The following is a 24,415-nucleotide window of genomic DNA, read 5'->3' on the forward strand; positions in this document are numbered from 1 at the left end:
AAAGCAAACAACGTAAAAAGAAAAATTCTGTTGCAAGCATTTTGACCTCCTGGCATAACTTTACTGGGCTATTTGGCCCGGGCCTAAATCCTTCATGGTGTTGCGTATATTTATATCGGCTTAATTAGCATAATACATGAACCTTGACGAAATCACGCCAATGTGTTTTATGTTCCAAGTCTTCGACCAGTATTTTGAAGGTCGCAAAACTCTGAAAAACATTCTTGCAGAATTCAACAGGCTAATTTTCGCCACAAAGCTCTGCGTTATTATTTAAGGTTATAAGTGTGTCGATTTTGGTTAACGAAAATTGTCTTTATGCACTGTCTGATGCGAATATGTATTGTATTTATGCACATTTAATTCACGAAGAGGTTTATTAATGGCGAGATGTTTATATGCACGGCAGCAAAAATACTGTTCTTAAATCGAAGAAAACGTGGGATATTGCTTTGGAGTCTCGGTCTGCTTGCCGTTTTGTTGTTGTACTTGGCATACAAAGCAGATTTTGGCACACTCAATGGAAATAACAAACACGGTAAGAGTAGATGGAGTAGAAATCATTTACTAACATAACAAAGCAATACTTTAATTTGTTTCGCTAGCGTTTAAATGGAGATGAAGAACATTATTTGCTCTATTTATGGTGTTATTGCCATCTTGAACACTTACAACATTTATCATACTGTGGCAAGTTAAAGTTGAACCGAAGTTTTTAAGAAGCAATGTTATCAATAATATTGAGTGGATTCTTTTGTGATACACAAACCACTTTCAAATCAGTAAAGCCTGCTTAAAACAAAAGTTTACAAAAGCTGAAAGACGCCAAATTGGAAAGGTAAATCTAACTTAAAGAAAATGAAAGGAAGACTCAGAAAGAATACGATGAATCGAGATGGAGTGTAATCGACGAATGTTTAGTTTATGCAAAATTCAGCAGCCGCCATAACACAATGACTCAGCCATGCATGCAATTGATTTTGCTTTCGACACTTTTGCTGTCTCTCAATACCGCCTCTCGATACAAAAGCCAATACAAGAAAAAACATAAATTTAGCTTGGCTGAATTTTTTAATTTGTCATTTTGGGTTTTCGGGAACGTTTGCGTGAAGAGCCAAAAGAACGTCTCTGGATAGGCTGTCTGACAAATGCAGACTTGCAGACTCCAACTACGATTAGCCTTAACAGGGCTCCGGTTAGCCCTAAAAACAAGAAGTTATGCTATAAAAGTAGCCTGGCCTGGCCATTCTCACGCCAAGTTGTCAGTAAATCATCAAAGCGTAAACAACTGACAAACCTGCGTATTTTTCACAACTGTTACTGATAAAATGTGTTTTATTTTTGCTAGGAATATTCTGTTTAACATTAGCATGTTATATATCATATTTGTCAATGGTATATCTTGGTTTCATAAGATTTTGAAGCATGTTCAGTTTGTAGGACGCTCGGCACCGCAATGTGCCACGACTGCACAAGTACAAATTTGCATTTCGCGCCCAAAAAGGTGGGTCGCCCACTACCTCTCAGAACCAGTTAATTTATTGGTTCTTAAAACAATAGATAACAGGTGACAACAATGCCCCTAGCCCTGAATAACAATAGAGGTAGTGTTTACAGCGGGCGAATGAAAATAGAGGTTCCAGAGAGGTAGTGTCTTTCTGGAAAATGTGTGAAATGTGGGAGAAGCCATCCCTTTTATAGCGGAACTTCTTGTTTAATAACACTCCGGATAGCATATTTACGCCAGGTTAGCGTTTTCACGCACGTGACCGGCATCTATGCAAATTAATTGGGGCAAAAAGAAACGTTTACATAAGAAAAGACTTCAAATCCCACAGTATTGGTTTGGTACAACAACATGGCCGCCGTGACGTCATGTAAACACACTCCAAAAACTTTTAGTCTGCAGTCTGCAAATTTCGGACACCGCTTTGAAGAAGGTTAGAGGGCACAGGCAGCCCAAACTCACACATTGAACGTCGGTAGGTAATCGGTGTGGCATAAGACTGTTACGTGCAACCCTCGTTAAACAAAGTGGATTTATTTTTTATCGGTTCCTAACGGTCGACCAGTAGTCTTACAATCGCTCCATGAGTGAGCTTGGGCTGCCTGTAAGGAAGGAAGTGTAAGTCCATGAAGTTCAAATGTCAGTCAGCTTGCAATTTTTGTCAACCACAAAATGACCTTTTTTAAAAGTCTTCAAACTGTATGCGCAGATTGGTGTGGTGGTTGCTTTGTCTTCTGTCTAAGCACAGTGTCACTAATTCAGGTACAAGAACACATATTTTATATCCGTCTTTTTTAGGCAGGGACGTAACTAGCAAGAGGCAAGACGAGGCACTTGCCGCGTCTAGATTTTATATCTGGTATGCCCCAAAGCCCCCTAGCAAAATCTTTCCTCGTCTATGCTAAAAGTTTGGCTACGGCCCGGCCTGTACTGTTAGGGGATCTAGATTATTTACGTGGTCAACGTAATTAATTGTAAGATAAGAATTGTAAATGAGCACAGTGTTAATTGCTACCTCTTAAAACCATTTATGCAAAATCATTTTTGTTTTATTTTTACTTAGTGCAAAGTCATATCAAGAGGCCGATGAAAGAGGAGTCATATTTACAGGTATGGTACGCAGACTGCTACAAGCGAATTGCTACGGACTGTTATTGTGTACTTAAACTGGTTCAAACTGCTGCAGTTATTGGAGAGTCTCAATGGGGTTAACCGTTAGCCGTAATATAGCCAAATATTTAGCCGTTGGGCGAAAAAATTCAAAAATTTAACCGTTAGCCGTAAAATATGTTAACCGTAACGACTAAGCCGAGAAGTTCGGCCAAGGGTTATTCTGAAACTACACCGCTTTTTGGTAATTAGCGGCAAAATAATTTAAAATAAAATAGGCTAGATTACTTCTTCATACCAGGATGTTCCTAAGACCTCAAAATATGTTTTGCAAAATAAAAATTAACGTTAGTCTTTTTATAGCAGTGGAAATTAATTTTTAAATTTTAAAAACATTGGAAATTATATTTTAAGACTTCTGTTAACTGTTACGGAAAGAAATTAACCGTAAGTCGTAAAAAAGTCACAATATTTACCTTTTAACGGTAAAAAGTCATCGCCCCATTGAGACCCTCTTATTGCTGAAATAGTATTGTTGAGATGAGTCCATCTTGTTATATATTGAAGTCTTAATCTCTTTCCTGAAAGCTGCAGATAGAAGCGAAATTTATACAATCAGAGATTATAGTAAAACCGCTACTCAGAAACACTTCTTTTGCATGCGATTGCAATTGTATAGAGCAGTTTTTAATTGAGTGTCGTAAACCCAAAACCAAAGTAATCACTCTGGCCAATCATAAACGACACAGGCAATTCAGTAAGCCAATAAAACTCAAAGCAAATACATGTCGCAGAAACGAAGCGCGGGAAAGCGTGCGCGCGTGAGTCACGATTGGTTTTGGTTTTAGTTCTGATTGGCTGAGTAAGTGGCGCGAGTTTTTTAAGCCAATCAGTATGCGTAGTAATGCAAAACTAAAGCAAACGAGAATTACTTTCGACACTCAAGTGAAAATCGCTCTAACTTCAAAAAGTGTATGCAAGTGTAAGTAATTTGCGTGCTTTTTTTTTAGGTTTGTCAATAAAGTATGTGAATCTCCAAAAAAATGCAATTGCTACAACAGTGTGATTGCAGTCTGCCAGCTAGAGTCGTATCGATCTTTCCTTAGTGTGTATTGACAGGTCCAGCGGCATGAGCCAGCAACACAACTTTATGACATGAAATCATCAGTGATTATTCAAGGATCAGAAAAATGCATGCTTGACCGGAACGATGACCGATAACAAAATAATAAGGTCTTCCCTTTTATGCGCGCAGTAGTAATAATAATAATAATAATAATAATAATAATAATAATAATAATAATAATAATAATAATAATAATAATAATAATCGAATGCTTATCCAGGATAGCCCTTCAGTACATGCGTACTGTTATCAACGGGGTCCTGCTGATTAAAAATTAAAAATTACTAAAATTACTAATTATATAATATACAATGAAAATTGTGTAAAAAGCGGATCATGCACTAAGTTAAAAACCTTAAAAAAACTACAATAAAATATTACAAGTAAAAATCGTCCAACGCTTTCCTAAATAAAAGTCTAGAATTAATGTTTCTTAAATTCAAAGGTAAAGAATTAAAAATCGAGGCACCTATAAAATAAAAACTACGGCGCGCAAAAAATGAAATGAAACGTTATAGCTATTTTGAAATTGTTGTTAGTTAATTATTTTTTGTTTAATAATAATAATAATAATAATAATAATAATAATAATAATAATAATAATAATATTAAGTAGTAGTAGTGAACTTAATCACGGTAAAAGGAAACATATATGGTATGTGCATGGTTGTAAAATACAGAACACAGTGTCCCTTTTTTGTCGGTAAATTAAGTTGGATTCCGACCGCGATATCAGCTATAATTCGGCATTATTAAGGGCCTGTTTATATGGAGGAGAGTTGTCCCTGTTAGGAGGGCTACCCTCTCCCCCGAGCTATCTTTTGCCGAGCGTTTATATGAAAAAGTTGTCCCTGTTGACCGAGCCAAAACTTGGCCCTCTCGGTTCAAGAGACTGGACAAATTTACCGCCGACTTCGATTTTAATGTATCTGCAATTTTGTTTTGGTCGACTGCAGCGTTTGCGCATGCTCTGTATGTGTCAACTTGTCCCTGGTAGGCGAGGCGAAAATAACCAAACTGTTTATATGGAAAAAAGTTGGCTCGCTCCCCAGGGTCACCCTACCTTCAAAGCGAGTGACCCTCCACCCAGGGTCACCCTGCCCCCAGAGCCAACTTTGCAATTTCTCATATAAACAGTTCGCAGCTATTTATAAAGAAACGTATGAAAAGCTCTCTCGCCCGGGGTGGCTCGGTATGGAGGGTAACCCTCCTACCAGGGACAACTCTCCTCCATATAAACAGGCCCTTAGTTGGCAACTTACGAATGCATGGATGGGTTGTATTGTCCAAGATTGTAAACGATTCCTAAGATGCTGGCTAAAAATCTTCGAGCAGCAGTTACACTGTGTAATTTAAAAATCTTTTCTTTTTTTTTTTAATTTCAGGAATCATCAAGCTTTAACACTCAAAGAGAGCTGCGACAAAATGAACGCAGAAGGCTGGTTCAGAAGTTCTGTAAAGAGACTGGTCACAATGCCATGCCAGACCCTTTTCACATAGCGGTGATTTCGTCTCTGAAAATACTTTACTGTGTAACACCCAAGGCTGCTTCCAGGCAATGGCGGAAAATGCTGAATCAATTTAACAGGGGAGGGGGAGGAGAGCGTCGATATCGATTGGATAAGTTCCCTCCTGACCAGCAAAAGGAGATGCTAGAAACATATTTCAAGTTCACGTTTGTTCGCGAGCCGTTTGAACGCATTCTGTCTGCATACAAAGACAAGTTTGTTTATCCAAGACAATTTGATCGCCCAATGCTTGAACTTCACGGCAGAGAGATTCTGAAAAACTTCCGTCCAAACGCTTCCCAGAGTGCACTTGAGCAGCTCAATGACATCACTTTTCGTGAATTCATTGAATATTTAGTAACCAAAGGAAGCAACAGAAGCACCCCGGTTATGGACTGGCACTGGGACAATTACGTCAACATATGTGGCATGTGTGCCATAAACTATGACTTTATAGGCCATTACGAAACTTTCGATCAAGATTTATCAGATTTTAAAGAGGCGGCAGGGTTATCACCTGACCAGTCAAAGGTTTTCAACGCTCGCGCGAGTAATAAATCCGATACAGCCTCTTCTATGCTCAGTTATTATTCGCAGATTCCGTCAGAATGGATCAACGTCCTTAGTAGGTTGTACAGAGCCAACTTCGAGATGTTTGGATACAGCTTCCCGGGACCCCTCAAAAGTCTTGTTGAGTAAAAGAGAGAAATGGTGAGGATACTTTGCAATTCAAAGAGAGCCTACCGCAGTTTATATCGTTTCTTCCATCTTCCACTATATTCTAGTCCTTTTACATACCATCACCTATTTATAGTCGCCGTAACTTGGCGAATAACTTTAGCCAATTTAAGTCACTATAAGTTAATAATATAAAGGGAAAATTTGAGAAAAATCGTGTCTGGTTTGGTCGATTTTAGATATGCCAATCCAACGTTAGGCAAGTTTACACAACTGAAGGCAACTAATAATAAATTTTTAGGAGGGTTCACAGAACCATAACTGACTATGTTGCAGCCTGACTGAATTGATGTAGTGAATGAAAAAAATGGATAAATGAATGAAGCAAGAAAGGAGGCAAGGAACGCGCCTCCTTGTGAAAAAAAAATATTTTGTCAAAAGTTTTTGTGTGACTGTCCCGAAGCATCAGTGAAAACTTAGGTTTTCAAGTGAAATATGACTAGATTTTAGATTTTTTTTTTTTAGATTTTCGGTGAATAGGCAATATGTAAAGGACCGCCAGTAATGATATTGTTATTGTCCAAAAATAGCCAGTAAATGTGTCCTGCAACGTTAACCTGCTGCAACTTCTGGAGAAAAGGTCTTAGAAATCAAACAGTGAGCTCTTTAATTTCAAAGCGGCCGGCAAGGGAAAATTCAGTAACAGCTTTTTTGCAATCAAGAGACCACGATTAAGAAAGAACCATCCAATTATCATCAAAATCGCTATCACATGACAGCACTGAAGAAAGCACTAAAGCATTCAGCGATAAAAATGACTGGTAATCAAAACAATTCACAAGGAGGCACATCCTACCGTGGCAAGTAGCTCGGGCAGATCGCGCCAGGAAGCCCAGCACTGACTCGTGATGTATTAAGGACTCAACTTTGCTCCTCTGGGTTGATCGTGCAGTATATCGAACTTTCCTAGATTTCACAGAAATTGCAACTTGCTGGAACCATACCGAAATAACATAAAATTCGAATATTCGGTCCTTTCTCTTGATCTTCGATATAATACAGACAACCGCTCGTTAAAACCCGGGTTAAAAGTGTTAACGATTTTAACTTACGTTAATGAAGTGTAAACTTGATATGGATCACATAAAAAAAACAAGGATGTTGTATTGAATACCACTATTCCAATTTACTCGTCAAAATGTTCTAAAGCTAAGTGGAACAATTATTGCTCTAGCGCGCGTTGTTTATTAAAGCAAATTTATTGCGTCAGTGACTCCTGAATTTCACGTCAAACTCCACTGGAAAAACCGATTTGGAATTAAATTTAGTCACCCGCTTTTGTCATCAAGCAATGAATTTTCCTTTAACTGAATGTGAAACATCCGACTCGAAAGTGAATCGCGGTTATATTTGCATACACACTGGCCTAAAGGCTTGTGTATATTCTGTAAAAATCAATTCACTCGAAGGATATTTCACGGTGTACCACTCGAAACACTTTAAGAACATTTCAGGCTCAAATCTTCGAAAAAGTTAAGAACGTTCAGCCTCGAACAAAAAATAGACGTTCTTATATAAAAAGAGTGTATTTCGATTAGGTCACCTCAGGCCAATACGCGTAGTACAGCGGAACCCCGATATAACGATCCTCGATATAACGATATTCCCGATGTAACGATGAATTTTCTATGTCCCGGCAAAAATTACAGTAAAATAAATGGGACGGAACCCCGATATAACGATATTCCCGATATAACGATGAGAATTTAGCGGACCGAACGTAAAATCCTCCCGATATAACGATATTATCAGTACACAATCACATTTTATTTGCAAAACATCGAATTTAATGCATCTCTTACGTTTCTAAAAACAGCTTTGTACGATGATATACGAAAATGATACTGTGTTCTAAGCCTTCTTATCAAAATTATCCTCTTTATCCTCCTCTAATGTGCAGTAAAAGTACTTGTTAGGTTTACCCCGATATAACGATAATTTCGGTTATTTTACTGTCATATCGTTATATCGGGAGTTTCGATATAATGATTCTTCGATATAACGATACTATTTTACTGCTCCCTTGGCATATCGTTATATGACTATATGACTCTTATGACTAAGAGCATAAACTTGAACATATCTACTTTTCTTTGCATCCGAGTCTCTCATAGGCAAGGACAGCTAAATAAATAACTCTTTATCAATTTCAAATCGAATTCAGTTTCCGCTGTTTTCTCCTCAAGAAGTCAGGCCTAGCCGCATGTCAGCCATGCGCTAATTCAAAGTATAGGCTTTTATGCAAATCTACACGATATAGAATTTTTTCCAAAGCCAGCTGCAGGCACCACTGACTTGTTGAACAACTGGGAAATGTCTTTGTTGAGCTAAAATACCGTATTTACTCGAATAAGCGCCGCGGCGCTTACTAAATTTTTCGCGCATAAAGTGCGGCGCTAATTTGAGGGCGGCGCTTATTTAAAAATTGGACGCCACAAACAAACTAATATCGACGAAACTTCAACAGTAACTTTGTCCCGACAAAGTTCACGGCCTTCGCAACGTTAACATAACTACGTATTGTGAGAAAGTTGCTTTGTTGTGCTATTTTTAGTTATACTGAATTTCTCGAATAAGCGCCTTATCGAGACTGCGGCGCTTATTCGAGTAAATACGGTACCCGTTAGTAAGAGATTTTAACTCAATGTTTCAACTTTGCTTTTTTTCAGTGAGTACCTTGTTGAGAGAGATGTTTAAATACAATGGCTTTTTCGTCATTTTCATCCTAATCCATAACAGCCCGAAGCAATTCCATCCAAAAATTCTAATTTAATTTTGAGGATCGTCTTTGGTCTAGTTTTACTTTTTTAGTTTAGTGTTCATTTCTCGTGATAGAAAGAAAATTCGTTTTATGACAACTTTATCGAACCTACGAAACAATTACAACTTGACATGATATCAAAGTGAAGAGATCAAGCGGCCTTAAATTTTGACAATTGTTTCCAAGCAATCGAAGACCTCTAGTGACAATTTTAGTTATAATTCGTTTCGATAAAGCCTTTTATAATTCTAAACTTGGTGTGGCGTCTTGTTAAGCACTACTCGAAGCAGTATACGTACTGCACTATTTCTTGAAACCTCTGCAGTGAAATGAAGTTGAAGCGTGTATTCAGTTTGATAGTGGCCTTTTGTGCCATCAGTATGATTGTCTTTTTGATCAATTTCAACTTTAAGGAATACATAACAGCAGAAAGCATAAGATTGCCATCATCGAAACCATTTATTTATCTCACGGAAACCGAGCAATGTCTTCCTCCAAACTTGGCTACTTCTTCTCAGATTGGCGATCCCGAGACCTGCAACTGTGATGTGATAGTGCTAAGTTACCGAGCCAAGTGCCAAAAAGACAACCGATCGCACGTCAGTTATTTGTTTGATCCCAATACCCATTTTGCATCAGGACGAAATGTACTTTTCTTTGCCGCAATGGATAGAAGACCGGGCTACCGTTATTACATATTTTTAGACGACGACGCGGTTATTAACCACAACAAAGAGACGCCCGCTGACATGTTAAAGCTGTCACCGTTTCGACTTGTAGAGAAGTGGCTGTTAGACTACGAGCCAGCAGTTGGAGTGTTGGATTATGTGGTTCATCATGGAGCAAACTTTGTGCGTCGAACAAGGAAAGATTTGTGTGGTATAAATGATGAATCGTCCCTGGTAATTCCCACCGCGTATTACGATGCCATCTTTAACGCTTTTCATCACAAAGCCATTGAACATATCCTTCCCTATCCGACGCAATATGAAGACGTCAATATTTTTACCTGTAACAGACACGCTATGATGGTCGTCGAAGTCAAATTTTCAGGCCAAGCACTCCTGTTTGCTGGCGTCACAGCTGATAACACTGATCATCGAGGACATATAAAATCACGTACTAATTTTACGCGGATATCGCGGGAATTTATCACGAAAATCAGGCAAGAAGCCCCTCCAGAGCTAAGTAATCATGAGTTATTTGATAAAATATACAGCCGTCCAAAGCGCTACCTTACCCAGAAGTCCAGGGCATATTGTGCAAACGTAACTCGCCGCCAGCCTATTATTCCATACAAACATTTGCTAGCTGACGTTTAATCCCTTTTCCTATGTTCAACTTATAAGTCGTGGTTACTGTAGTAGTTCTGAGAAGTTTGTAGTCCTCTTCTTTATTCTCGCTATGATTTTTTTTTTCTCGCTATGATTGTTTGCAGGGACTTATTAAAGGGCCAAAGGTCGTTTAAATTTTCAAGTCTTGATTGCCAAATGAAGACTTGCACGCAGTATGTAGGCAGTAGAGACTCTAAACGGTAAAAATCTGAATTGTAAATAAAATTGAGGACTATTTTCTTCTAGAGGCGGGTAAATCACCTCAGGCCAATATGCGTTGTAGAATGCTAATCTGACTTTGAGCATAACATATCAACTTGACGCTTGCTTGTTTCGCACATCTACACCACGCAGAATTTTTTATTTCGAAAGCCAGCAGGCACCACTTCAAGAGCAGCACTAGGTCGCTGAAGGATGATTCTGTTGAGGATTTTACCTGGAACAGACATACTTCTATAGTTCAAATTCGAACAGTCCGCTAGGTTACCTTTGTTTGTGATTTTCTAAAGATAGCCCTTTTTCCAGTCTTCACGAAAAGTTTATTCCTCCCAGACGTTTTCATACACTAGGTCAGCCTTTAGCATCTCGGCTGATCTTCCATCAGGGCCCGGAGCTCTATTGTTCTTTTGATTTCCGATTGCGCTTTCGATTTCTCTAATGGTGGGTTTGACCGTGTTGACATTAATTTTAAGCAAGAGCATCAGGTATGTCAGCAACCTCTGGTGGAGGAGGTTGGTTCAGGAGGTTATTACAATACTCTGATAATGACAATGATAATCAATTTATATAGCGCATTTTTCATATATAATGTTCAAATGCGCTGTACACATACTGTAATTTACTACACAAAGGCCAGACCACAACACCGGGAACTTCGTGCCCTACTCTTTGCGAATAGTGTGTGGGTTCTTTAACATCCCATGTTATAAGACTGAAGATACAGGAGACATGATCTACGGTTTATCGTCCTTTTCCGAGAAGACTAGAATGTCTAACCATTTGCAGATGTAATTACAAAGGCAGCACATTCTCCTCAGTTATTTTAAGACCCTGAGTGTTTGTCCGGTCTGGGGTTCGAACCCGAGACCTCCCGCACAGCAGTCCGGCGCTCTTCTAATTGAGCTAACCAGGCCCATGTAATAATCTGGTCTTGTCGTCTACTAAGCTTGTTACCTGCAGCATCCTTGATGGGTTTGGATGGTGCATAATGCTTCCCTCTCAGTGTTCTTGTTATGTCGTCGAGGTCCTTCATCCTATGCTGCTCTGCTGCAGTCTCAGCTTCCCTGCAAGGTTATCGACAAATCTTTGTTTGTCGCATCTCGTATCTCTGTGCACCTCACGGTGAAACGCCTTGTACTGGCCCTGTGCTCTTTTTCTTTGCAGCCCTACTTATGCTGCTGTTGACTAGTACCTTACATATTCTTCTCAAATCGATCTTTTTTTGAGTTTCAGCTGAAATCCATTGTTTGTGCTGGTGTGTCTTGGGACCAAGTACTTCCTTTGCCGTCTCAATCCACAGGTGCGTACGTCCAAGTTTTCTACGCTGAGATTGTGGTCTTCTTTGTGGAGTTGTGCAAGGGCTTTAAACCTGTTGGTGAGCTTAATCTGAAAGGGGCTGCGTGTTGCTGGGTCTTGCAAAAGTCTGATATTGAATCTACCTTTAACCTAGCTTAGATTTGTTGGTAGTATACCTTCTGAGTTTTAGCTTCAGTTTGGCTAAAACAAGGTGGTGATCGAAGGCCACATCGGCTCATCTATAAACGTTAACACCTTGCAGTGACCGCCTTTACTGCTTGCTGATACAGATATGGTCGATTTGGTTTTTAGTGACATGATCGTGGGATACTCAAATTGTTTTGTATATGCGCTTGTGAAGTACGATAGATCCACCGATGACACTAAGGGAATTAAGGGCGTACATATCGCCAAACAGATCTTTATTTTAATTCGTGCTGCCCAGTCCGTGCCTACCCATAACTTCCTCCCTACCAGCATTATCCCCGCGAACTTTAGCACTGAAGTCAACCATGCGGATGACAAGGTCTCGGTTTGGTAGCATGTTTTAACATGCTAAGGTCTCCTTGAAGGGTTTTACAGAAGTCATCTTTGGAGTCAGGGTCTGCCTCATTTCTTGACGCGTATCGTTGCACTACAGAGATGCTACCTTATTGTTACTTATTTTCGCGGGACTTAATTTTCGCGATTTGCAAAAAATCGCGAAATTTAAGACCCGCGAACGAAGGTTCTCGCGAAAAATAATGACGCGAAATTTAATACCCTTCTATGTAATTCGTTATGAATATTCAACGTTGCCGTCAGCTTACTACTTAATTACGTTGGTACAGTCATCAAACTAACTCTACTTTGTTGCAAAGGAACATGTCAAACTGTTTTTAAAGTTTTGTTTTGTTGTATGGTTTTGTTCAGTGTCACTGGAAACTATTGCTGTGGAAAATTAAACTCAGTTGGACCAATTTTGAGACTTACTGTTTGTTAATGTAGACCAGTATTTTGACAATTTTCGAAAAATTTAGTTCCTGTGATCGTATTTTTTGGCCAGATCGCGAAAATTAAGTCCCGCGAAATATGGCCGTTCCATTTTCGCGAAATTAAGTGCCCACGAAAATAAGTAACAATAAGGTATGTGGAAGCTTCTCCCATTGAACCTAGCTGTCATTAGCCTTGGGCTTAATGGGTCCCATTTAATCAGTGCTCTTGCTGCAGCAGGACGAAGAATAAGCGCTACCCCTTGCGGGTGAGGAGCACGTTCTTCTTCATGGCCTGAATATAAACAGGTATGACCTAATGCTAGTTCAGTGATCCAGATTTTGTCCATCTTGTTTCACTGATTCCCAACAATGAAATGTTGTACCTGGCCATTTCCGTTGCAATTTGGTGGGTCTGTACCAATTTTACTGATACTCCTTGGCGTCAGCAAAGGTTTTGACTGAGCAGCTCCCGGAGTGTGGGTTTGGCCACTCCGTGACATGCATATGGCAGTCCTAGTTTGGACTCCTCATGCTTGTCTCAGGAGTAGTAGGGGTGCGTATTCTGTAGATGTTTCTGTAACTGAAAAGGTTTTACGAGGGCAGGTAGTTCGCCTACCGCTCAACCTCCAACCTAGAGGACCAGGGATCACTCTTTTTCAGGTCTCTATCCTTCGACCTGGTGACAACATAATCACGTCAAAAAGGTAGAAAGCGTGTGTTTGTCTCATAAATAAAATGCGGTGGAATATCATTCAGATGTTTGAAGGGTAAGATAGGGCGATACATATCCTGTACTCCCATCGATTGATTGGTCAAGAATCTACGTAGCTATATAGACCAATGCGGGCTCGACGAGGATCGGTGAACGGTTTAATTTAACTATTCGGTATATATTTTTTAGGGAAGGGGCGCCTCAGTAGAGAAGGGGGCTTTAATATTAAAAATTGAACGGCAAGAGGAGGGCTTTATAGAGTTTTTACGGTAACTTAGCAAACAAGGGCCTCCAATGGGAGGACTTGATAGAGAAATTCTGTCGTCGAAAATTGCTTTTTTTTCCTCATAAAACATTTGTAGAAAATTCTACAAGAAAATGATAGAAAAGTTCTCTCTGTTCCTGAATATGACGCAACAGTTCCCTTCTTCCCCAAACGTTATTTAAAGACATACCTTGTTCCTTTAAAATGAATTACTATGTTCCCTTGTCTTAAACTCCTTGGAGGCCCTCACAAAGCCTCTGGGAGACCCTGACTCGAAAGCGTTTGTCAACTCTAAAAGCAATAATTTCTAATAATTGATTTGCCTGATGGACGCTTTTGGACAATTATCTTTAATAGTACCACTGTAACGTTCTCGACATGATAGTTTCACTGATGACTGATCTTTGTGATGAGTGTAACGAGTGAAATGTCAAGAAGCAGAGTTTACAAGAAGCAGCATTATATCAGGGGCGGATCTAGGGGGAGGGTGCAGGGGTGCGCCCCTTGAGATAAAAGAACACATCACCAGTCCAGCCTCCTCCTCAGGCGCCTCGATTTTCTTTCTCCGACAAAGCGAGAACAAAGCGAGCGCGAAGCGCGAGGGACTTCCCTTCCTCCCTTGCGCTCCCATGTCCCCAAACAAGAGAGAGGCGTCTCTCGTCTGGGTACGAGGCAGTCACCAGTCAGTTACGCCATTCGTTAGTGGTAAAAATTCATCCTCTTCGCATTGATGTCAAAATGTCAGGGAAATATAAGAAGAGGGTTGCGCTAAAAACACTACTTTGTTGGATATGAACAGCTTTATCTTAAATAACCTACCAAATACAAGGCAATGGATGTTACTATTAAAAACAAGAGTACATCAAAGTTTAAGATGTTGTTCCTCAATATTAAGTTGCAAATGTTACAGTTATTGTTATAGTTTTCAAGCTACTGTTAATATTGTTCCTCAATGTTGACCATGAAAAACCTGAAACACCAATAGAACTCACAAGTGAATGTGTTGTTCCAATATCCATACCCCCCCCCCCCAACCCCATGGAAAGCTTTTTAGTCTGAATTTCCCCACTCACCCCTCTCCAGAAATTCCAGTCTAGCTTCATACTTACATTAAAAATTTGGTTTTTACCATGGTATCTGCTTTTTATTGACTTAAATATAATTACTTGCAAGCATCAAGATTATCAAATTAATCTCAAAGAAATCTCATTTTTGTTACCAAGTTACATTCTCTTCACTAAAAGTGAGCTTCCCTGACTGAACAAATGGCATAGTAACACCTTGAGATTGGACTAATAACAAAAGTACTTTTAACTAAGAATGCTTTTATTTATTAGTGCATGGGGGGTAGGGTTCATTATTAGGGGGTTACTGCAAACTATAGGAAAAAATAATTACTGGGGGATGTGACATTTCTGCCTACCAAGGAGGGGGGGGGGGTTTGGGAAATATTTGGAAGCCATTCCAAGTGATTTTTCCAACCCCCCCCCTATCACCCCCTCTATGCACTAATAAATGAAAGTCCCCTGAGTTGATTCTACAGCCTAAGCGAACACAATTAGCCATAGCAATGTGTTTCTTCACAAACAGATCTAAAATGTGCATTTATTACAAATTCAAATTCAAATGCATGGAGTAAGAAAGAAAGCTCTGAAGACAAAGCTTCTCAGCGAGTTTTTAAATTAATTTTTTTTTTCTTATTTCTTTCATTTTTCTTTCTATTTCTTTTTATTTTGTTTTTATAATATATAACTAGTGTACACATTGTAAATTTTACATTTTATTCAACTTCATGTATTGTTCACTGAAAAACCTCTTTAGGAGTGTTCAATAAAATTTTATCTTATCTTATCTTATCTAACATTTAATCTTAAAAAATCTCTTGAGGGTACTGTAAAATCCAGGGGAAATGACTTTTAGCATCAGAAGATTTAAAAAATCGAGAGGTTCAAGAAATCCGGAGTCTACTGTGCTTTTGAATTCTTCCAAGCTCAGTGGAGTGTTTTGGTTAGCCTACCAGTAATTATTAAAAACTAGCAATGGTATATTTTGCAATTCCTGAATTTTGATTGGTTAACAGGCAATGGTATATGAGCTCATATACCATAGACCATAAATATGGTAGGTGTACGCCCAGGGAGGGTACTCTGGCTTGTAAATGACGGGGATGATCAAAGGATTTTTTTGGGTTTGAAATTTTCGATTCCGGGATTTTTTTGGGTTGAATAATTTGGCAAGTATTTTTTTGGGTGACTTGATTTAAATAGAGGTTTTTTTGGGTATTAAAAATGAACTAAAGTGCTTTCGCGTATTTATGGTATGATGAATAAACAAACACGAGCGTTCAATTTTTTATGGTTTTCTTTGTGTTATATCATTGCCCCTCCCGGCAATATAGGGGTAATTTGACAAGGGATTTTTGGGGGGGTTATTTTTGGTCCAGGGATTTTTTTGGGTAATGTTGGAAGACTAAGGGATTTTTTTTGGGTCCTGAGTTTTGCCTCCATTCGATCATCCCCGTCCTTTACAAGCCGGAGTACCCCCCTGGGGGTGTACGCATCAACGGGAACAGCCAGGGAGCTAAAATATTGTTCCGCAATTATTCCACTTACCCTTGTTGGATATGAAATACATGTAGTTATAGCCAACAAGGCGCGTATATCTACCATCACATACCATCAGATATTCATTAATTGCTAAATACAAAGCAGCCATCTTCTATTTGGTCGAGTCAGAGTGTGCATTATACATACTAGTTTTGCAACGCTTTCGAGTGGTATACTATGGAATATCCAACGAGTCACTTGTATTTTCTCGGTATACACACAAGCCTTTAGGCGAGTGTGTATACGAAGAAAATACAAGTGACAAGTGGGATATTCCATAGTATACCACGAGAAAGTGTTGTGTAACTATTTTATACCATGCCATAGAAAATACGCTCACTAAATTTCACCGAGAATAAGATCGCAGCGCACGATGGGAAGGTTGGGTTGAATACTGTTGAATATACAACGGCTTTCCTGTATTCTGATTGGCTGTATTTTCTATTGCATGGTATAAATGTGTGTATAATCAATATTTCACAAGTTCTATGTGGTATTTAGCAAATAAACCCCTTTAGGCTGCTGGTATATAATTATGGAGGACGATGCCCGAGGCTGAACGACTGCACCAAAAAAATAAACAGTTGGCTGAGAAGCAAAGCTTTGAGGGGCAACTTCGAAATTTGAAGACAACCTTTAAGCCAACAGCATTATCATCCAGTACACCAGCAAGCCAAAAAGGGGTAATTTACTTTATTACCCTTTTTTATTACCCTACAACGTGCTTTATTGCCGGTCAATAGGGAAAAACCTACAGTGATAATCACAGTGTAACTGTGGTTAAAATAAATGCAAGTTGATTGATAGCATGAAGTGAGTATTTCTACTCCCCCTGGATGGGATGCTAGTCCATCGCAGTGTTTCCCCAGCATTAGTTCACCAGTACCCATTTATATACCTGAATGGAGAGAGGCACTATGAGAGTAAATTGTCTTGCCCAAGAACATGACACAATGACCCTGGTTAGGGCTTGAGCCCAGACCACTTGATCTGGAGTCCAGCGCACTAACCATTAGGCCACCATGCCTCCCACAGTGAGTGCCCCAGACTGCATTGAAATCATGTGTACATGCATCATCTTTGTGAACTACAAGACAAATGGTCTTGTTCTATATTCCTGCCTGATGACACATTTCCTTCACACAAAACATCTCTCTTTTTTTTTTTTTTTTACACACTTGATTGTCTGTGTGAAAAAAGATCAAAGCAAACCCCCACTTGGAGCAACTACAGAATTCACGGCCACCTAGGTCCACCTCATTATTTTACATGGGTCAGAACGCTTTCTAGAACAAGGCATAAAAACACTATAGATGTTTTTTTTTATTCGATGACATGCAAATAAGTGGCCCTGTATTCTGTAATTTCACCATGCCCCAGGTGCCACACTGACATAAAATCTAGTTCCCACTATTCTTACCATCTCTTATAAATGCCTGGTCCCTCAGAAACATGTATACCGCCCTGGGCTTATGCAACTTCGTAAGGGGTTTTGGGTGGGCTTATAAATGGAGGGGCTTTTGTCTGGAGTAAGTGAAATAAAAACATTTCGAAATAAGCTACATCAGTGTTGATTAAAATATTTTTAAGTTAAAAAGTCATAAATTATAAAAGCAACATAATTTCAGCACTGTCATCCGTCAGAGGGGGAGGATGTAATTTTTTGTTTTCACGAGGTACCGTCGCTTGCATCTAAGCGTGAACACTCACCGCCGAAACATGATATAAATGGGTATTAAACGTGGCATACATGTAATTCGTAATCAAACGTTGAAGTTTGGCAGACCATAAAGGCAACTTTCGCGCCAAAAGTTCCAACACATTCTGGTTTCAAATGGCGGAAAGATTGAATATGACAGATGTGAAGACTTCTTCAGACAAATCACCTGGACAAATTGATCCTAATCTGTGTTGATATGCATTTACAGGTTCACTTAAATCACTTCTGGTGTAAAGTTTTGCCTGTACTCAGTGTTTGAGGTGAGAAATTTGAGCACGAAAGTTGCTGTTACGGTCTTCTTAACTTCAATGTTTGATGACGAATCATGCCACGTTTCATACCCAATTAGATCATGTTTCGGTAGCGAGAGTTCACGCTTAGATGCAAGCAACGGTATATCAAAGCTGTGCACTTGCAATAATTGCAGGGTGCCCGAAGACTCTTATTTAGGGAATCTTGGGTGCCCAGCTTTAAAAAGCTTCTATGATAAAAAAAAAATTATCTAAGTCACCCAAAGGCAAAAATAATTTGTCTCTGGCACCCGGGCCCTGCTAGAGCACAGCCCTGTATATGGGCCTATAACCAGGGGGGCTTATAAGCCTGGTGGGGTGCTCATAATAACCGGAACTTTACAGTAGTTCTTTATGGTTTACCCTTGAATATTCATGTTTCGATCAACTCTGTCATGAACTTTATCTTCTAGAACAAGTCATCAAGTGTTCATGCATGAATAACTGTGCCTGCTGTGCTTGCTGTGCCTGTCAGGGGCTGTAATTCAACATCGTTTTTAGCCAGGGACGGGGAAGTAGTCAACGGCGGTTGTGGCTGAACGCTGTTATCCGCGAGAACTCGAAACGGCCCGTTTATAACGCCCGCATGTCTCGGGAACATCTTCTTGAGGGTGCCTTCGATAGTTTTAACTTGTTCCTCGTGTGTTTTATCCTTGTACTTGTCGAATAACCTGTCGATCAGCTCTTTTGCATCCTGTTCTGCCAGTGGCTTGATTTTCTCGTTGAAAAGGGTCACGGCTTGATCGGCTTCGTACTCGTGAAAAGCATATTCTCCCTGAAGCTTCGGGTCGATTGGTAACAACAAACGATAAATTGTCACGAAGATTGTGGATAAAATAACCAGCCCGAGAATCAAGCCCCACGCGATTAACTGTGATGTAGTCTTCGCTTGGGAGAATTCTTTGTTAACGGCATTTTTCATGGCACTTGTGTTCGCTTTAGCAAGCGCTGCATCGAGCGGCCCAAGCTTGGCGCAAACGTAATAATCTTCTTCAACGAAAGCGTACATTAACCATATCACAGGCGGCATAAAAGCTACAAACACACCGTTCTTCGACTTCAACAACAATATCTTCTTTTCACGGCATTTCATCAAACAACAGCCTGTTACAACCTGCCAAAAAGCGGCTGAATACAGCAGCGATAAACAGAACAGCGTAATCGCTGGACCGACGATGAATAAACTGCCATAAAGCGCGAAGTTGTTTTCCGGACACGTGAAAACGATATCACTCAGAAATTCGTTGACCCCGTACAACAGCAAAGCGGCTACGACTGTTTTCAGAGGGACTTCGTTCGATTGTGCCACTGCGTTAAAAGCATCTACAATGGCTTTTAAAACGCTTCCAGCCGCAGACATCTTGTTTGTTCATGCAGCGAACATGCAAATGTGTGACCACGCTCTGATATTTGGCTCTGATTGACTCTTGTAGTTCCGGGGAGGGAGGAGGGGGTAGGGAGTAGGGAAAGACTTTCTCCCTATCGGGTACCCCTGTTGTTGTTATGAGAAAAGAGTACCACTTTTTATCAAAATCATATGAAAAGGTTAACATTTCTGTCAAAAATATTACAGAACAAGGTAAGGGTTTGGACCTCTGAGCAGAGCCTTTTAAAAACTTGCTGGCCACCCCCCTCAGGATTGTTTCGAGCAGATAAAGATTTTAATACTTGGGCACTTAGCACCCTTTGATTGGCTTGAACTCTGGTCGATGCACAGTCACTCGAAGAAAGACACTCTTCCTTCGAGAGACTGTGGTTTTACACAGTTCCTATCTCGTTATACCCCTGATAAAGACCACTGCAGGTCATCAATTTCGTAAACGCAGACTGTGTGTTGCGTGACATTGCGTGACCTGTGGGCAAAGCCAACTGAAATATGGTTTTCTGGCTCAAACAAACTTTCTTTCTGCCTTTCTTTCTTTCTTTCTTTCTTTCTCTGTGGCTCATGTCGTTTGCATGCTGTTAATTAACATGTAATAAAAACGACTTGTTTTACGGAGTCGTATAACAGCCGGAAGAAACCGTCCGTGTTTAGGGCTTTCCACGAGTTGCTCGGCAACTTTTTGGCAACTTTTCATATTTTGAGCAACTTTTTCCCCTTAAGCAATTTTTTTTCTTTCGAGCAACTTGTTGCATTTTGAGCAATTTCTAGACTGAAGATCTCCGAAGATCAGTGTCCAAGTGTTGTCCGAAGGCCATACGAACGTTTCCGAAGATTAACGAAGTTTGCCGAAGATTTTCGTGGAACATCCGAAGAAGTTTCGACTTTCGACTCATTCCCTATTACAACATCACAAAATAATAAATTTTTGCCCTAAAATGTTTTTTAGAAACTTCTGTTGCAGCGAAACTGCTTAGAAAACTTACCTTCAAAGGAAATTAGCATATATTTGGAGAAATTAGTATGGGTAATATCAAAGGTGATAAATTACGCTTGCAGTCGAGTACTTCCAGCATACATTCGTTCGCAAGTTTTTTAGTCTTTAAAGAAAACGTTTGAGAGGATTCCTTTTCGCTGTTGACAAAAAGTTTCAAAGATAGCTGGCTAAGATGAAATTCAAGCGAAAATATACAAAGTTTTTAGCTTTAAAACATCTTTTATCCCGCCCCCTATCTTGCCGCTAACTACGTTGCCATGGCAATTTTATAATTCCACATGTGAAATTATAAATTAACGAATTAATTAACGATAAAATTTCGCGCCAAAATTAAGGAGTAATTTGTCACCTATGATATTATCTTGATAATAAGCAGTGTTTTGGATTTTTTGGGACAACAAGGTAAAGTTTCTATAGATATTTTTTAGTTATGAAGTCAATAAATGAAGTCTCTTATTAAATGTCTCTTATAATATGAAAAAAAATTCATATACAATCGAACTTCCCGAAAGCGGCCACCTGAATTGTCATGTCTATGTGAAAACTTACGAGTCAGACAACATGGCGTCTAAATTTTGAGTTTTAAAACAACAACAACCATTTTATTTTGCCAAATTAAATAGAAGATAAATTACAGCATAAAATAAATTAACTAAAATAGGCAAAAAAACTACTCAGAGTAGAAATAAACTAAACGAGCTGAGTAGTTAAAAAAAAAAAATTTAATTGCTTTGACAAGGTTGTACATAAAAGAAGACAGAAGTAAAATAAGACAATTACTAAGTAATTAAGTACCATGCAGACAAGCCTTTAGCCTGTATTCATTTCAAATGCATCCCTAAACCACGCTTTATTCAAGAACGCATCAAGCAAGCAATGCAGAGGGATTTCGTAGTGTCACTGTAAGGCCTCCGTTTACCTTATTGAGGTCGGATCATGTACTCGAGAAATTTATATACGGGGAGGCTCCGCCCTGAGATCTAACCCCTTACCCTTTCACGTAACACTTTCGATAGAAAAGGTAGCCTTTCCTATACCTTCAATAGGAAAATGGTTCCCCTTTCACATCCTACGGAAGTGATACTGCATTTCTTTTCAAAAAATTTCACTTGAATGACCCCGTAAAATGATGAGAGGTCCCTGGTGCTTTAAAAAAATCGAGATGACAGTTCTCCTCCAGCCTTTTGTATAATCCAACTCGTGAAATCCCTTCCCTTTTATATAAATGCGGACTGAAAAAATACCCCTTTCAGCCGGCTGAGCCCGCCCGTATCTTCCCCTATGCTATAGCGAGTACATCACCTGGGCCTTGCAGGTGCGTTGACCAAAATCAAATCGAACTCGCGTCATCGGCTGTCAGCCTCGGATTTTTTTTGCCACATTCTCTCGCGTTGAGAGGATGTGAAGCGTCTGTTTAATTCTCAAGCGTTAATTTTAATTACAAAAATAAGTACGAAAGACAAGCATAACATTTGTTTGTATCATTTTATAGGGTATGTTAAGTCTTCAAACGAGTATTTACACGCGGTTTTGTTCATGGTTACAAAAAGACGGAGGCTTTTTCCATACAAATCTCTTAAATTTAAACGAGTCAACACTTTGCAAACTTAAAATTAAAATCACTGAAATTTCCCAGGGTAGCACAATATTCCACTAATTTTCAAGTGTCACCATCGGCTTAAGAAACTTTACCAGACAGCTAAAGACACTAGCTGGTAGCCATTTTTGCATAAGGCCTATACGCGTACGTATGGTATTTTGTTCTCATCGTGATGGAAAACAAAAATTCTCTTTTATCCACAGAAAGTTTGTAAACATTTTGCGTATGAGTATCCATGTATATCAAATATGATTAAAAATTTCTCAAAGTTTTGTGAAATGTAAAAGCCGCGCTTTTTTGCACAGTTTTTTTATGGTGAAGCAAACGGATGATTTTCAACTGGAGACAAATTGTCACCTTACCCAGGATGCTCCTCGAGCAGGCCTTCATCAAGACGAGGAAACAAAAGGGGGTGGTCGGGGGAGCTGAGAGGGGGGTGAGGGGGGATATATATATTTAAATATTTATATTGTTTTTTTTTTTCATGCATTTGTTGTGTCTGCGTTCCTTTCAGTCAACTCCATATATCCTGAAGCTGGTGAAGGCGGACCATTCGACGAAGTATCTGGCTTTACGCTATTATCTCTCACTGTAATTGGTGCGTGCAGCTTTCCCGCGTGTCTCGGGAACATTTTCTTGAGATGGTCTTCGATAGATTTGATTTGTGCCTCTCCTTTACTATCCTTAAACTTGTTAAACAAGCTGTCGATCAGCTTTTGTGCTTCCTGTTCTGCTAGAGGTTTGATTTTCTCGTTAAAAAGGTCTACGGCTTTGTCGGCTTCGTATTCTTGAAACACATACTTCCCTTGCAGTTTGGAATCAATTGGTAACCACAAGCGATAAACCGTGACGAACAGAGTGGATATAATAACAAGCCCAAGAACCAAGCACCACGCGATCAACTGCGACGAAGTCTTTGCTTGAGAGAATTCTTTGTTTACAGCATCTTGCAGGGCGCTTGTATTCGCTTTAGCAAGCGCTGCATCCAAAGGCCCAAGCTTGGTACAAACATAATACTGCTCTTCAACGAAGGCGTATACCAACCATATCACTGGAGGCAAGCACGCTACAAACAGACTGTTCCTTGCTTTTATCAACAGCAATTTCTTACCACGGCACCGTAACAGACAACAGCCTGTTACTGCTTGCCAAAACGCGGTGGAAGCCAACAATGCTAAACAGAAGAGCAAAACTGACGGACCAAAGATAAAAAGGTTACCGTATGCCTTGAAATTCTCTTCAGGACACGAGAAAACGATTTCGTTCAAGAATTCGTTGACACCGTACAAAAGCAGAGCGGCGACGATTGTTTTGAGTGGGACTTCGTTCGATTGTGCGACTCCTTTAAAAGCATCTAGAATGCCTGTAAATGCGCTTGTAATAACCCCTGACATTGTAGTTTATGGTGGATATATATCTATTGCAACAAAGAATACCTTAATAAATGTGGATGTCCACATGCTTCTTACCCACTAAGTTACCATACGTAGTGTAGTAAAGATTGTTTCTATGGGAGTTTATTATGTACACTAAGTCAGTTGAGAAGGGCACTGGAATCAACCAATCACGATCAAATATTTTCAAAGTATTGGACCGGGTTTCTTAAATCGTTGTGGGTTAATTTCCACAAAGTCGTGTAATAAATCTCTTATTGCCCGGGAACATAACTGGAAAGAAAATTGGTCTTCAGTCGAGTCTTTGGGGTGATATTCTCAAGTATATAAGACCTTCTAACTTGATTAACAAGATATGTTTTTAAATGGACCGTTTTGCAACAGTGCCCACAGTACAAGTAATTAACCATGAAAATGACGCTTTCAAATTCTATTCATTGTTCTGTCCAAACGTTGTATGATTTAAACTAGTTTTCGGTGATTTTCACTGGTCCACAACAGGCGAACACAAAACATCAAGCCTGTGTTCAGTTTCACTTTGCTAAGCCATTTTTCACTGAAAGTGGTGGAAGTGTGTATTTCGGTGCATACGCCCGCGATCATCTTATTGAACTTCCCGCGGCTGGGTGCACAGCTCAACCACAAAACATGTTTATGACGTCATATCATTCAAATTCAAAAATGTGTTTTCCTTTTTTCAAAATTTGCATTTAGTTGTGGCAAATATAGCTTATCAAGTAATGAAAAGTTTTTAAAAATACGTAAGCTTCTATTTCGTGTGATCTTATATAAAAAGGCATAACTGCCTGGTGTGTAAAATGCCTGACGAACGGAGATGAAATGTTAAATAACATGGACTTGCCGCATTTATTGCACT

At 39.5% G+C, this 24,415-nt stretch overlaps 4 protein-coding genes across 4 annotated transcripts; 2 read left to right on the forward strand and 2 right to left on the reverse strand.

Moving 5' to 3' along the window:
- Positions 1 to 326: 326 nt before the first annotated feature.
- LOC144663585 (carbohydrate sulfotransferase 9-like) lies at positions 327 to 6,292 on the forward strand. The gene is made up of 3 exons (XM_078524600.1): positions 327 to 538; positions 2,571 to 2,617; positions 5,129 to 6,292. The coding sequence occupies exons 1-3, from the start codon at positions 391 to 393 to the stop codon at positions 5,948 to 5,950; spliced, it is 1,017 nt and encodes a 338-aa protein (XP_078380726.1). The 5' UTR covers positions 327 to 390; the 3' UTR covers positions 5,951 to 6,292.
- A 2,838-nt stretch (positions 6,293 to 9,130) lies between these two features.
- Positions 9,131 to 10,072, forward strand: LOC144664220 (uncharacterized). The gene has a single exon (XM_078525329.1). The coding sequence runs from the start codon at positions 9,131 to 9,133 to the stop codon at positions 10,070 to 10,072; it is 942 nt and encodes a 313-aa protein (XP_078381455.1).
- An 8,108-nt stretch (positions 10,073 to 18,180) lies between these two features.
- On the reverse strand, positions 18,181 to 19,547 carry LOC144662182 (calcium homeostasis modulator protein 6-like). Its single transcript, XM_078522940.1, has one exon. It carries the CDS (start codon positions 19,524 to 19,526, stop codon positions 18,597 to 18,599), a length of 930 nt encoding a protein of 309 aa, XP_078379066.1. The 5' UTR covers positions 19,527 to 19,547; the 3' UTR covers positions 18,181 to 18,596.
- A 3,079-nt stretch (positions 19,548 to 22,626) lies between these two features.
- LOC144663176 (calcium homeostasis modulator protein 5-like) lies at positions 22,627 to 23,605 on the reverse strand. The gene has a single exon (XM_078524103.1). It carries the CDS (start codon positions 23,536 to 23,538, stop codon positions 22,627 to 22,629), a length of 912 nt encoding a protein of 303 aa, XP_078380229.1. The 5' UTR covers positions 23,539 to 23,605.
- Between the last annotated feature and the right edge of the window lie 810 nt (positions 23,606 to 24,415).

Source organism: Oculina patagonica, chromosome 8 (genome assembly GCF_052425735.1).
Source record: "Oculina patagonica isolate OP01 chromosome 8, crgOcupat, whole genome shotgun sequence".
In the NCBI taxonomy this organism is placed as follows: Eukaryota; Metazoa; Cnidaria; class Anthozoa; order Scleractinia; family Oculinidae; genus Oculina; species Oculina patagonica.